Genomic DNA, 13,868 nt, shown 5'->3' with positions numbered 1-13,868 from the left:
GAAAGATCTATAAACAGATTTAAATAAGAAATTAAGCAGGAAAAACGGTACTTGCAGAAATCATTGGTGTTGTAAGTTCTTTTCTGTTGAGATTTTAGCTCCTGCTGACTGTGGTCACCTCAGTCTTCAGAAACCACATTTCCAACAGAATTACTGAAAAGAGTTTGTACTGCTGCTGCACTTTTATCATATTTTATGTAACCATCTCAAAAGAACAAGCATCAGACCTCCAGAAGCAGAAAACATGGGCACCAAAAGACACGTGATCTCCATCTTACAAGCATCTTTGTAAACTTCAGTTATTTAACCATATGTATTACACACATACCTTGTTGATGTCAGGACACCTATGAAACTATAGCAGAAAACTGCTGAAGGCTGTAAGTTGAGAGCCTGGAAAGCCAGGACAAAATTCAGTTTAAAAGGGTCATCTCCCATACCATACCCAAACAGTCAGATCCTCTTCTGGATAGACTATTTGGCTTTCCAATGGTTCCATGATCCCTGATGAGATGCTCTTTCCCAAAAGCAGCCAAAAATGGCTTGGAAAGCAGTAGAATACACCACGGAAGGTGTTTTTATACAAGCATGCATTTATCCAGTGGGATTAAACACCACACCATGAAACATAATCCAGCTTTTTTAGGAGATACTACCACTGCATTAAAACTTACACACATTTCCACTATGCATGTACACTTAGCAGTATCTTCATGCATTACTAGCTGCTGCTGAGGTGGTCATAATAGCACAAACCCAATTTTGACAACACAGATCAACATTCTCAAAGTATAGCTCAATAAAGCAAACTTTATTAGTCCAATTCATGAGGAAAATGCAGGCCACACAGAATGCTGCAAACAGCAGATTGGTGAGGTTTTTAATCTGCTTGACCTTTTGAAGGTTTTCTCTTTCCAAGAGAGATAGCATTAAAGATCTTGTGATTTAAGTAAAAATTGTTTCAGAACAGATTCTGACAGGATTTCACTCTTACAAGGAATTCTGTCTTAGCAAGCCATCCCTACCCCACCTGTGCAACAGACACAGAAACATTCTGCCTTATAAGCTCATTGAAACTGCTGGGCCTCCTAAGTCTCTTAAGTCTCAAGCAAGATTCTAGACTTAAACTGGTAAGCAAGTACAGCTAAGGAAGTCAACCTGACAGACACTGGCAGGCAACAGCCCAGGGCAGATGTACATTTTCCATCAAAACTGGAGGCCCAACCTAGACCACATCCTTTGGAACCGTGTGGTTTCTCCCCTGCTATCACTCTTACGCTTTTGCAGTATACTTTCCTCTTCCATGCAGTTTCCAAGGCGCAGGAAGGATCAAACCTATCAAGCACAAGACACAAAACTAACTGCTCTTCTCCAAAAGATCCCTGAGGATCTCAACTTCATTCTTCCTACTGACAAGAACATCAGGAACTTGTGGTTTCCCTCAGTAACACACCACTGTTTTGTCCCCTTAGGAACTGCTTTGCTCGTATCAAAGGACTCTTCAGTAGAATGTACTTGCTATGTGATTTATCTTACACACGGTCACTGACAGAAGTTTCTGCTCATAAACTCTGACACCTGTGCCAAAAGACAGAACCCCTTCCCACAGCTTCATGAACAGCTCTTTCTAGTAAACATACATCCTCCCTAAGGAGCTTGTCATGAGCAATACTGATCCCTTTACAGCATCTCCAACAACATACACTGGTACCCAGCACCAGCCCCACTGTTGGTCCAGGAAACAGCTTCGTAGCGAGAGTGCCCAACGTCACTGCAGCAAGCCACTTCAGTACTGGAGAAAGGTACGGTCTCACAGCTATCAGATTCTGTGTGCCTAAGCAAGCAGAATTAGGAATCCCAGCAGCCAGCTGAAGCACTGCTTCAGCAACAACTTCCTGCAGGATGGACTTCTGTCCAAGCTTGGCAAAGCTGCCTGCTTGGCTCAGTGGATGGCTTCCTACCTCAGCTGATGTCTGATCAGTTGAGAATACATGGTTTTATATGTACTCATGGCTTTTGAATGAAGACAACTGATGTTTTTCATTTCCCCAGGCAAGTAATGAGGAACCTTTGGAGCAGGGACCTTATCAATTGTTTCTTTGAACCTCCTGTATCCTGCAGATTTTACATTCTTGAGACTCAGTTTTATTCTTCTCCACTTCAGCTGTCAGATTGCACTGCAAATCCAGCATGAAACCTGGGGATCCAAGAACCAATCATCATCTGTTGATGAAGTAAAGCCTATCAAGAAAAGATCATCTCCAGGTATAATCTTGAGAGGGAAATCATCCACACAATGCAATCAATGTCAGTGTTGAAAAAAATAATTTAAGTCATCTGAAAGCACAACTGTTACAAAAAGATTTTTCAGAGATCTGCCCTACATTGCTGCCTGTTTGGAGACGCTATCAATGTTTAGGGAGACCAGATGGATTTTGCTCTTCCCCCCCACTCCCCCTCTTTTTTTTTTAAATTGTGTAGTGCGGGTAAAAACAAGAACACACACAAGAACAATAAACTGCTCTCTGGTGAAGAGAAAATCCTCATCACAAAAGCAGGAAACAAAAGTTTGTCCTTCTTTTGATCAATTACAAAAGGATGACAGTAAGAACTTCTATGTTTCACTGCAAAGACTTAATTATAAAGCCTTCATAAAGTTTCAATAGCAGGTTCAAACAGAAATCTCAAGGCTGCAGGGATGTGATCTCTTCCAAGTGTTAAAGCACAAATCTTCATCCTTCTGATCCGAGAAGGACAATCAATGCAATCCAGTTTTCCTTTTTTTGTGGGGTAACATAAGCAGTGCTCATCAACTGACTTCATCTTTTAGAGCTATATTATGCTCTTCTGCATCGGCTCTTTGGGTTCTCCTCCTTTCCTTGGGAAGTATTCTTAAAAAAGATGAAATTTGCCTTAATCATGGATGATGTGTATCCATCTGAAAGTGCTCATTAGTCTATAAAGATTTTGATGAGATGGTAGAAGAAGAAACACCGAGTCAGGAAACCTAAACATAATGCTGATCTTTTGAAAACTCTTGACTCTCCTACTGACAACAATTCCCCTGGCTTGGGTCTTCTTCTTGCAAAGAAATCTTCTACATCATGGCTTCAGTCATGACATGCCCCATTAATTGTGTTGAATGCCTCGAACATGAAGATCAGCATGAATCCATAGTCATGCAAAACAGTGAATTTCCAAACTAGTGTCATCTTCTTCCTCTTTAATCAGAGCATACTTTGGAGTCAACTGCAACCAGAAAGAAGCAGATGTTTCTCCAAATTATGGCTGCTGGATAAACAGCTCTTAGCACTCTCAGAAACATGAGGCAGCCATTTGCACCGGGAAACAGTGGAAGCAGAGGAAACCAGTGAGATAAGTACCCCTACCTGCCTGAAAAGATTGTTTGTCACAAGCCTTAGCTTTTGGAAGTGCATGGCTGAAAGAAAAACACCAGCGACGACAATGAGCCAAAACACAACAGAAAATAATATTTGATAGCCGCTGATTTTTTCTGCTGTCTACCCTATTCTGAACTACTCTTTGACAGAAATCCTAGAATTCACTTAATTCACAGTAATACATAAATCTGCAATGCAATATATGTGAGAAGTTGGCAAGGAAAGCTACATTTGTCACAGAGAAAGGGAAAGCACAGTCTCCTGTAACTGCAGAACACATAAGATTCCACACATGAATAGCAAAACTGATAACCGATTTTACTATTTGTACCAGAGAAAAGCTTTAGTGTCAGAGATGGCATGACACCTTTCACCTCACTGGAAGTAATTGCTCACATATTTTCAATTTTTTTCTGACAGAACAAAGCTAGAAATTCTGTATGCAAGGTTTCCACTAAAACATCCACTGAAACCCTGGGGAATTCAAACTAGCATATGATGGCAGGGAAAAACTGACCAAGTCCTTTTGAAACATTAAACCATGCATCATTACTAAAAGGAGATACTGCTTTTATTCATTGGAAGTTACTTTATTTAAAATAACAGACTCACATAAGGTGCTGCAAAAGGACTAGTCTAAAACCAGGACAGTGATAGCTAGTGTTGGGTGCAGGCAACACATTGTATTCATAATCAGTTTCTTTACCTGTTTCCACTGGGGTATGGGAGCAAGACGGCCCTGCTCTCGTCTGCTGGATGGTTGGTTGTGAACACGTTCTTGATAAGGCAGGACAGGCTGCTGCATGCAGGTTGTAGGGAAAATGGGACCAAGGAGGAAAGATAAAATAGTAAAGGAAACTCAAAGAAAGCCAAAGGAATGGGATACAGAATAAGACATACAAACATTTAATTAAAAAAAAAAAATAGGGTAGGGGACAATTCATTTACCAAGTAAAATATAAAAAGGAAAAAACCATCTAAAAATGGAAACCTGCACATATTTTTGGATCTTCCCTTTATTTTCGTTGTTTCTTCAAATCTGCCTGGTTATTCCAGCCAATGCATAGTGGCTCAGGAAACATTAGATTGGTAAAGAGTGTGATAAACATCACCATTCTGAGATTATGTTATACTACTAACACTGATGTGCAGTGTAGCACAGACATACTTGACCTAGCTTTAAAGCAGCTAGGTCAGATCCCACTCACAATCTGGCCGTGGCAGCACAGAGCTTGGCACAACCTATGAAGAAAGACTTTATAATAGAGCGAGAACTTGGGCATTTAAACCATACTGAGCCTTATATTGCTGACACTGCGCTGCTAGCAGTAGCTTGGAGTGACTCAATCTAACTTCAAAGACAACTACCCTGCAGCTGCAGTAGTTCACATACCATCTTGAATAATCAGCAGTCACCAGGAAGTCTCACTTGGAATGACACAAAGATCCTGATTGCAAAGAAACTCCCAGGCATTTATCTGTTGCCCTTACAGACACATACAAAACTTAATCACAATGCACAAGAAAAAAAAAAAAAAGATGTAACCTGGCATGAAAAGGTTCTTATCAGAAATTAAATTATCATTAGAAGTGGAACATTAGAAGTGGAACGTTCCTGGAAAGCTTTTAAACAGCAATAGTAGTTATAAAAGAAACCTAACTGCTGGTATGTTTGTGAAAGAGATTACATAACATAATATGAGCAATAACAGAGAAACAGATTTTTATTAGGAAGTTCTTCTCTGCCCCATACTCCTAAATTTTAAATTCTTCTGAGTAAGCTTCACTCTTTGCTAGGAGAGTCTCTGAAGCAGAAAAGCACCAGTACCATCCAGTCTCAAGGAATGCATGTTATTATTCATGATTTTCCTCCACAATTCCAAAATAAAGGGGTTTATTATCCAGCTCTCACCTGTCTTCGTAAGCTTGAGGACTGCACTGGTGCGTTCTCCTCAAACTTCGCCAGTAGCTGGGTTGCCATAGACTTGACTTTGTTCTGATTCCCAATAGCAGCATCAATTCTCCTCTCTGTCAGGGCACTCACCAGCGTGGGCCTTTCTTCTCTGTAACTTCGTGGGATGTCCTCCTAACAATCAGTGATATCAAAATTTAACAAGACAACTGGATCACCTTTTCCTCTCTACCCCTTTGCTGTGATAGGTTTCTAACACTGCAGAAAACAAATCTGTTAGTCTGCACTTGAAAGCTCACATTTCAATTTCTTTTGGCATGTCATCAAAAGTTCTGTTAAATTTTACTTATCTTTTCAACCTTATTTGATATACTTACCTACCGAGAGACCACTGCTGAAACATTCCCATGAATCCCTTGACATAAAGCAAAGGCCTATCTTTAAACCTTCGCTAACAACTCAAAGCACTGAATTGTAACTCACTTGTACCTATTTGGCTACAAACATTTCAACAGAAGGACTGCCTTATGGGGCATACTAGATAAGTATGCTTTTTGCACTAAAGAAACCTGAAGTTTAAATATGAATGAAACTTCTGACTATACTGCAAGACTTTTCTAAATGAAAGTTTTATCCTTGGTTCTCATCAAAACAAAGTAAATTGCAACAAAAATAGAACATGAGGGAACTGCAACATTTCCTTTGTTGTGTACTATTCTTTCATAAGCATCGGTAAAATATTTGCACTATAGATACAACAAAGCATAACCTCTGAACAAGAACTAATTTTTATCTAAAAAGTCTTATATAAACAGTCAATATAGAAAATGGAAGGTCTGAAGTGAGAACAAGGAACCTACCATATGTTTTCCTCCCTGACACCTTCCTCACTGCAATACTTACATCCTCTGATTGGCTGGTTTTTCTCCTCTTTCCTGCTCCATCCAGTTCCTTTTCTTTTTTGTCCTGAAAAACGTGAAAAAAAACAAAGACAAGGATTCTCCTACCTTTCTGGCCTGAGATGACTGTCATCAGTATATTTAAATAAGCTTTGCAACACAACTGATTAATTTTCTGGGCTCATTTTTTTAAGAAAAGGGTGTTTTCCTGATCACCCTTAGGGGATTCTTACCTTCAAATTGGACATTCTACAACACTTTCAACTAACTGGGAACTGAATAACTAGTTATGTTCCAATAAAAATATATCTCCAAATAATACCACAAGACTAGGATTTTAAGGCTGAACTATCCCACTGATTGAGAGTATATATTATGGATGTAATGCTGCAGTTATAAAAGTCATGTATTGTCCCATAGCAAGAGCTGATGAACATATGGTCTCTTGTAAATACGTAGCAGATACACACTTGCACATGCACTTTTAGCACCACCTACTTGGACAGCTGCCTAACAGACACAAGTGTTACCCAGAGTGTGGTATGGTTACCTTTGGAGTGCGCTTCCGAGAGATGCTTTGTCCCAGTTTACTGAGAAAAGAGATAGGCGATTTGGTACTGGCAATTAGGGCAGCTTTTTCTTCTGCATTCAGGTCCAGACTATCTGTTAGTAAAAACAGGTAGGACAAGGGAACGCCAATAATTTTTTTTCTGTGGTGCTATTATTAAATACTCAACCGAAGGGGCTCACTGATTTTTTTAATATAATATTTTTTCTTAAAATTCTCTGTACAAAGTGATTGTAATGTCCACAATTAATACTTTTCTCAGCTACTCTGTTTTTCCATTTTGCCAAAATGAATTCTTCTTTCAAGGCTTACAACAACCCAGAATGAATACTGTGTTTGTTTCCTCTAGTTACTTTCATATTTAAAGAGCATCATGACCACCAGTATTCTTAAGAAGAGTTCAGAGTAGAGGTTTGGAAATAATACATACTGTATTTTTAAAAAGCTATTAAACACACTTTTTTCCCACCCCACCAGAATGAGAGATTTGAATTAAGATCATCAGTAATAAAAAAAAACTGTAATAACATTATTAATACTTCAAGGCAGGCCATACAGATTTGTGTTAGGCAATTACATCTTTCAGTTCTAATCAAAGACCTTTCATTCCTCATTGGCCTGAAGTTAGTTTCACCATTCACGGGTGGTAAATAGGTATAAAACTGGGCCAGGGTTTTGAAATTACTTACTAAACAACTACTAGCAAGGCATCTCATATTAGCTAAGACAGATGAATCTCTAATAATAGCAAGAAAGCAGAAAAGTTATCTATTACTACTGAAGTGAGTTCAGAATTTTGTGGAAATTACTTTGTATTAACTCCTTTTTTTTTGCTCCTGATGGTCTTCATCAGCACCACTAAGAAGCCAAGTTTTTGTAATGTAAAGTTATTGAGTGACTAGTATGAGCTCATGCAGAAGAAGCATGAAGATAACTGAAACACACACATACACCTTGAAGCCATCTTTAACTCTGACAGACATGCCCCAAACTCCTTACCACTAGAGGGGATGGTGTCTTTGAACATCTCGTAGAACTGTGTGAGGTACATCACCATCGACAGTTTATCTGGCTCTCCAACAGATGCCATTTCCTTTCCAGTCATAATGGGAGATATTCCAAACTCTTTTTCAGCAATGTCAAAGGCCAGCTGGTTGTTCTTCTCCACATTGTGCTCATCCAAAGAATCGAAGTCTCTGCAAAGGGAAGAAAGAGGGCATGCACTGAATCAAGTAGAAACCAGTCTTCTGAAAGAACACCGGGATCCATCTGCTTTTTTTTCCCCCCTCTGAAATCTCAAATTTATTTGCCAGCAGCCTTTTTGTCCTGCAGAACTGATGCTACTTAATTATGGTAAACTTTGGCCCAAACGTATTCTTTTTTCATTTTTTGCTCCTCCTCCAAACCCAGATTTTTCTTTTTAAAAACTTTATTATCCTCTGAAATACAACTTAACTTCCTCCTTTGCTGGAAGACTGTACTGTTTTCCCCTACATAAAATCTTTTGTGTGCTTGGAACTAAACTAGGTCTTCACTTCTGTCCCCTCTTTTCTTGACTGATCCATATTTTAGTTCTGCTGGCTTTTTCCAAAACTTGTAGAACTACATAAAAGCTGTATAAAAAGCTATAGCTTGTGAAGAGTTATATAAACCACTTCAAAAGCTATTTGAACGCTCCACAAGCTATATAGCTATTACACAGAGTAGTTCAGGTTAACTTGAGGACTCCAATAGAGAAGTAATTCAGTGCACATGGAAAGGAATAACCATATACCTTTTCAGCATGCTTTACACTGGATTATGTCTTTTAAATACAGCTCTAGCATTTGCTTTTTCTAATGTCCCTTTGGGAAGTTAAAGACGTTTCAGATTTCAATTGAAGCACCAGAGTCTTTGCTACTGTTATTTCTTCCAGCCAGTGTTTTCCTATTCTAGAATCTGGGCACTGTTTTACCCAAGATAACACGCAAGAGAATGCCTCTCTCATTCATCCAATCAGCGTATTAGTGTACAAACAGTATCAACATCTCTATTTAGACTGTGGGTCACTACTTCTAAAAAGAGCAGCCTAAAAGTCTTTTAAAGAGTTACTGTTAAACAGGAGATTTATAAAGGGCTATGTACAGACTTGTTCACAAGAATAACCGAAGCTATGAACTATGCCTGACTAACTTCACAGAGAAAAGAGCTGTCAGTCAATAATGCTTTCCAGTCAGTACCAATCTGAAGCTTAATTCTGTCAAATTATCCAGAAGGGAAAATGACAACACATTTACCTTCATATTCATCAAGCTATTATGACCTTCCACTCTGTTGGTGAATCACTGTACATTAGCTTCTATCAAGTTTAATTGAATTCATTACAATCCATTTCTCCATAAGTCACAAGTGCATTGCCTCAGTCTCCACACCATTACTTCCAAATATCACTAACATCCTGCCCTTCCCAGTCATTCAAAACAGTCAGTTACTCACATTAAGTCTGGACGGTATCTGTGGATAATGGCACACAAAGCTAGGCCACTTTTCCATGACATCGTGAGATCTGTCACATTAACACCAGCATATCCATCAGTCTGCCTCTGGCACCAATTAAGCAATTTACTAGAGCGAGCTACAGACTCTAAAAAAAAAAAATAAAAAAAAAAATCATTTTTAAGTAGAAAGGCATGATGACTCTTTCACGAATTCCAAACACAACATAAAATCCATGAATCAACAAATAAAACCTTCATGTAAACAACAGCCTCCTAACAATGGACAATAGAGGAGAGAATTCTTTTTTTTAAAAAAAAAAAAAAAGACTATCGTTATCTATTTTAGATCCAAGAAAGGATTTTTATTTTGCTAAAAAGTAATTAGCTAAGTCACCCTACCCCTTGTAAAAGAGCCCCAGGAATTATGAAACAGCCACAAAGGCTTGTTAAATATGATCAAAAGGGTATGCAGTAGCACAGTGCTCTCTAAAGCCCAGATACACTACTTCTAATGGAAGAACTACAAATGTACTTCTGCAACTTTTTCTTTTCTCTTGAAAGCTTTCCTTTAAAAGCACTGACCTATTTTGACCTTGCCTTACTGCAAGATCTGATGAGATTACAGCCTAAAGGGACATGGTTGCAGGGCAAAGAACAAATCAAAAGACTACATAGCTATTCAGCACTGAAAGGGAGGCTTAGCAGCAAAGCCCATTCTAAGATTCCCCAAACACTATCTGGACATCCAAAAGCAAGGTATGCAAAAGGAAAAGTTCAACATAACCCTCAGGGTACAGGACGAGTAGACAGATACAGAAGTGCTTATCACAAGGCATCTAACTTTCACAACAATGCAAGCAAAGTGAGGTTTCATTTGGTTAAGCTAAGAGATGAAATTAAGTAAAGGAAAGCATGAAAGACTGCACAAGAAATACCTTCTGTTTGTAAGAATTCTGAGTTTACAGTTAGAGTAAATTCAGGCTAGGTTTCTGCACTGTAAAGACAGTGTTATAGGACAAAGGAGGTGAAAACATATGTTTGTTTAAGTAAATATGCTCAGAAATTTAACAGCATTATAAAGCAAGGGAAATTAGGCAAACAAAAATGTATTTACATGTTAATGGAAACAAAAAATTGGAAAAATCAGACTGTTGATGAAGCAATTGCTGGATACATTTTCTAAACCAAAAGAGAATAGCTAAATAATACTCTGCAACCCTGATGCTCTATGGTTCCTGCACTGATCCAGCTCCAGAATAAACAGTAGCCAAGCCTACCATTCCGAGTCAGCTTTGGTGTCCTGGAGTTCACAAAGTTCTCTATTTCCAGGTGAATGTCTTTCAAGTCTCCTGTGTTATATAAATGGCGTACCTAAAATGACACAAAAAACCTAAAAATTACATACAGAAAGAGTCAGAGGACAGGAAGGAGCCATCGCAAGGCTCAAGAAGGAAGTAATTATGTAGCAAAAATATCTAGCCCAAGAACCCTGGAACAAGTATCACTTTGTCAGTGCTAAACAGCAGACTGCTGCTGCTCAGCGGATACCAAATTGCAGTAACAGACTGCTATACTAGATTACCACAAGGAAAACCTGCATACGCACACACAAACAAATGTATAGATTTCATGTATCGTTACAGCACGGTTAAAACAATCAAAATCAAAAACTCCTAAAAAGGAATTTGTTAAAGTGCAGAAGTCTACTCTTGATTCATGTATTTGCTTTTCTCTGCTTCCATGTTATACCGCCACATCAAGTCCCTATCTGTTCACAAAACATGAGCATAGCTTCATCTAAGGAAAGACAACGCAGACTGCAAGCATTCAGAAGCACCATTTGTCCAGTTACCTGCTGTGGTCGCAAGAAGTTGACATTGATATTGGGATACCGGGTGGCAGGATCAATGCTGTAATGGCTGAAGTTTTTACTCACATTCTCAGGGGTGGTCTGAGGCAGTAGCCTATAAATGCTTTCCCTTGGGAAAATAAAAATAAAAGTTTTGAGTTTTGTTTTGGTTGGTTTCTTTGTTTTAGGTTTTGTGGTGATTTGGGGATTTTGTGTTTGTTTTTGTTAGGTTTGTCGGGTTTTTTTTGAAGACACGCATCATTACTAACACTGCTAAGTAAATTCTGGAGAGATAAACATTCAGATTAGAAATCTAACCACTTCAGACATTGAATAGCTAAGATTCAGTGTATTAAAGCCTGAAATTTAATTCAACTCCAGGATCAAAAGGAGGAAAGAAAACAGTACATTAAGCATAACTGAAAGGGTTCCCCAGTGCAACAGACACTGTGACAGTGGAGCGCCTCAGGAAGAGGGCCACCAACGGGACTGGAGCACTTGGCCTGTGAGAAAAGGCAAAGGGAACTGGGTTTGCTCAGCATGCAGAAGAGAAGGCTCAGGGAAGATCTTACCACCGTCTGCAAATGTCTAATGGAAAGGTGATGGAAGTCTGGCTCCAACTGCAGGATCACTATCCTCACCGTTTTTTTAAATTCAGACAAACGGAAATTAAAATATCCCCATTGTGCCATTTATACAATTTTAAAAATTATGCTACGGTTCCTGACGGTCAGAAGCTGCAGTTGCTTAAGTTTAAAACAGCTTCTACTAGCTGTTGCTTTTACTTACTGAATCATTTAACTACCCAAGTCCTGATCCCTAAGAAATCACCTTGTGCACCAAAGCAACACTCAATCAAAGATGACAAAACCATCAGGAACTCAATAATCCAAAGAGACACAAGACGTTGTTTGGCTTATATGAAACGAAGCAACCAATTTAGGACAACATGAAATAAAAGCAGGTCATAGCTTCCTTTAAAAGGAAATCATGAAAGATATTTACAAGGTAATAGGGGATGGCAAGAATTTTTGTCTCTAGTACTTTAAAGGCACATACATCTTCATCTGGTTTGCTATAGCAAGGCTGGTGACAGTAAGTCAGGCTCACTTTCTCCATGCAATGCCAAGAAGCAAAAAAGAAAAAAATAAAGTATTCTTGATCTAATCAACCAAGAACAGCTGCAACACTTCTTATTCCTCTATGAATATACTTCAATTTATCAGCTCCTTAGTACATTTTTTTTTTTTCTTCAACTGAATTATACCCACAAGCACCCTTTCGAAACAGTGAGAATCTGTACCTCCCATTCTGTCTACATATTTGTACTAGAATAAACTGGAATGGATGATGAGATGTTGGAGGATTAGATTAGAACAGAAAGAGTATTAGTTTTCTCTAGTACCTCTCTGCAAGAACTTCCAAAGGACTAGCTCCGAGTGACCAGCTTCGTACCATCCAAGCAGAGTCCATTGCAGCCAAAAATCCCCTGGCTATTCCAGTTCCCATTGGCCAAAATGGCTAATATTATAGTTGACAAAAAAAGCAGAGAAAGAAAAAGCATCCGTTAGGGAAAATTTTAAGCAAATATCAAAAATACATTCAGATGGTAATCTGCTGGGAAATTATAGCTCAGTAATTAGCTTAAAGCTCTATGCCCGCTGGGCTAGAGGAAGCCAGTTGTATGGTGAATTGCCCCCGAGTTCCCCCAAAGCCCATGTTTCCTCTATTTCCAACAACAATTCATAGCCTGGAGTGCCTTAACAGCTCCTCTTCAAGATTGTCCTTTATAACCCATTACAAAATGCTAATTAGTAACAGGCCTACAGTAGGTTCTGTAGAGAGCCTAACTGTCCCAATAAGAAGCAGATGGAATAGACACAACTTCAGAAAAATCTCTGCACACATTTTCTTAAGAAGATCACTACCATCTTAAATATTCTGTTTTCCCAACACTCCTACTCTTCATTCAAACCTCCCACTTTATCGTATAATAAACAGTATCTTTCCTTATAGTACCTCTCTTATAGGCAGCACATATTTCAGTGATGGGTGCAATGGCTTGTGCTTATGCTTCATTTCACTGCTTTCACATGATAAGTTTAAAACACAAACCTCTAGAAGACTGTCCCCAACCAGTGCCACAAGTAACTGGTGGCCGTTCTGCTCTCGCACCAGGGCTGCATTCTCTGACGCATACATGCACGTGAAGTCAAACATGGCCACATCTGGCTGACCATAGTGATTGATGGCAAAGTCCAGTGATGGTAGCTGCTGATTAGTTGAGAAGTCAGCTGCTTCTCTGGCATAATTTAGCAGAGCCTCCTGGTCTACATTCTCCCGTGAGAGTAATAACTCTGTGTCAGCAAAATCCTGCCAAAACCAGAAAAGTAAAAGTGAAATAGTGAAATACACAGGTTTAAGAGTGTTGTATACAACAGCTGGCACTAAAATTCTGACAAATCCTCTGATACAGGTCTGCCCTCTAATTTCTTTCGTTCTTTTCTGTGTTTATGCTTCCCAAGAAAAGATTTGTAAATCTCTTATTGCAAACATTAATCATGTCCTACTAGCATTCCTGACTGTGAAAGGGCTAAGAAATTTCTGAGTATTTCTCTTCACAAACTTCAGACAAAAGGCACAAGACTCCTTATTTATTCATATGTGGCCAAACTACTTTTAAATCAGCTTCTGTCGGAATAAGAGGTAGGTAAATACTTTCTTCACTCCCCACTTTTTCATTGCCATAAAATGAGGGAAAC

General features: G+C 38.9%; 1 protein-coding gene across 18 annotated transcripts in view; it reads right to left on the bottom strand.

The window, feature by feature from the left end:
* Positions 1-13,868, bottom strand: part of MICAL3 (microtubule associated monooxygenase, calponin and LIM domain containing 3) — a 161,994-nt gene that overhangs the window by 85,350 nt on the left and 62,776 nt on the right. For 13 of the 18 annotated variants that reach the window (XM_040593961.1, XM_040593978.1, XM_040593960.1 and 10 more), the window contains 10 exons: positions 13,222-13,479; positions 12,512-12,627; positions 11,110-11,236; positions 10,535-10,628; positions 9,256-9,403; positions 7,780-7,976; positions 6,763-6,875; positions 6,217-6,279; positions 5,314-5,487; positions 4,108-4,200 (listed from right to left, as the gene is read on the bottom strand). In XM_040593961.1, the coding sequence (XP_040449895.1) occupies positions 4,108-4,200; positions 5,314-5,487; positions 6,217-6,279; positions 6,763-6,875; positions 7,780-7,976; positions 9,256-9,403; positions 10,535-10,628; positions 11,110-11,236; positions 12,512-12,627; positions 13,222-13,479 (1,383 nt within the window). The remainder of the gene's footprint in view (positions 1-4,107; positions 4,201-5,313; positions 5,488-6,216; positions 6,280-6,762; positions 6,876-7,779; positions 7,977-9,255; positions 9,404-10,534; positions 10,629-11,109; positions 11,237-12,511; positions 12,628-13,221; positions 13,480-13,868) is intronic. The other 5 variants (XM_040593974.1, XM_040593977.1, XM_040593979.1 and 2 more) reach the window with 2 other exon arrangements.

The sequence above is a fragment of the Falco naumanni genome, chromosome 5, assembly GCF_017639655.2.
Source record: "Falco naumanni isolate bFalNau1 chromosome 5, bFalNau1.pat, whole genome shotgun sequence".
NCBI classification, from domain to species: domain Eukaryota; kingdom Metazoa; phylum Chordata; class Aves; order Falconiformes; family Falconidae; genus Falco; species Falco naumanni.
This window is presented reverse-complemented; position numbering and strand designations above follow the sequence as displayed.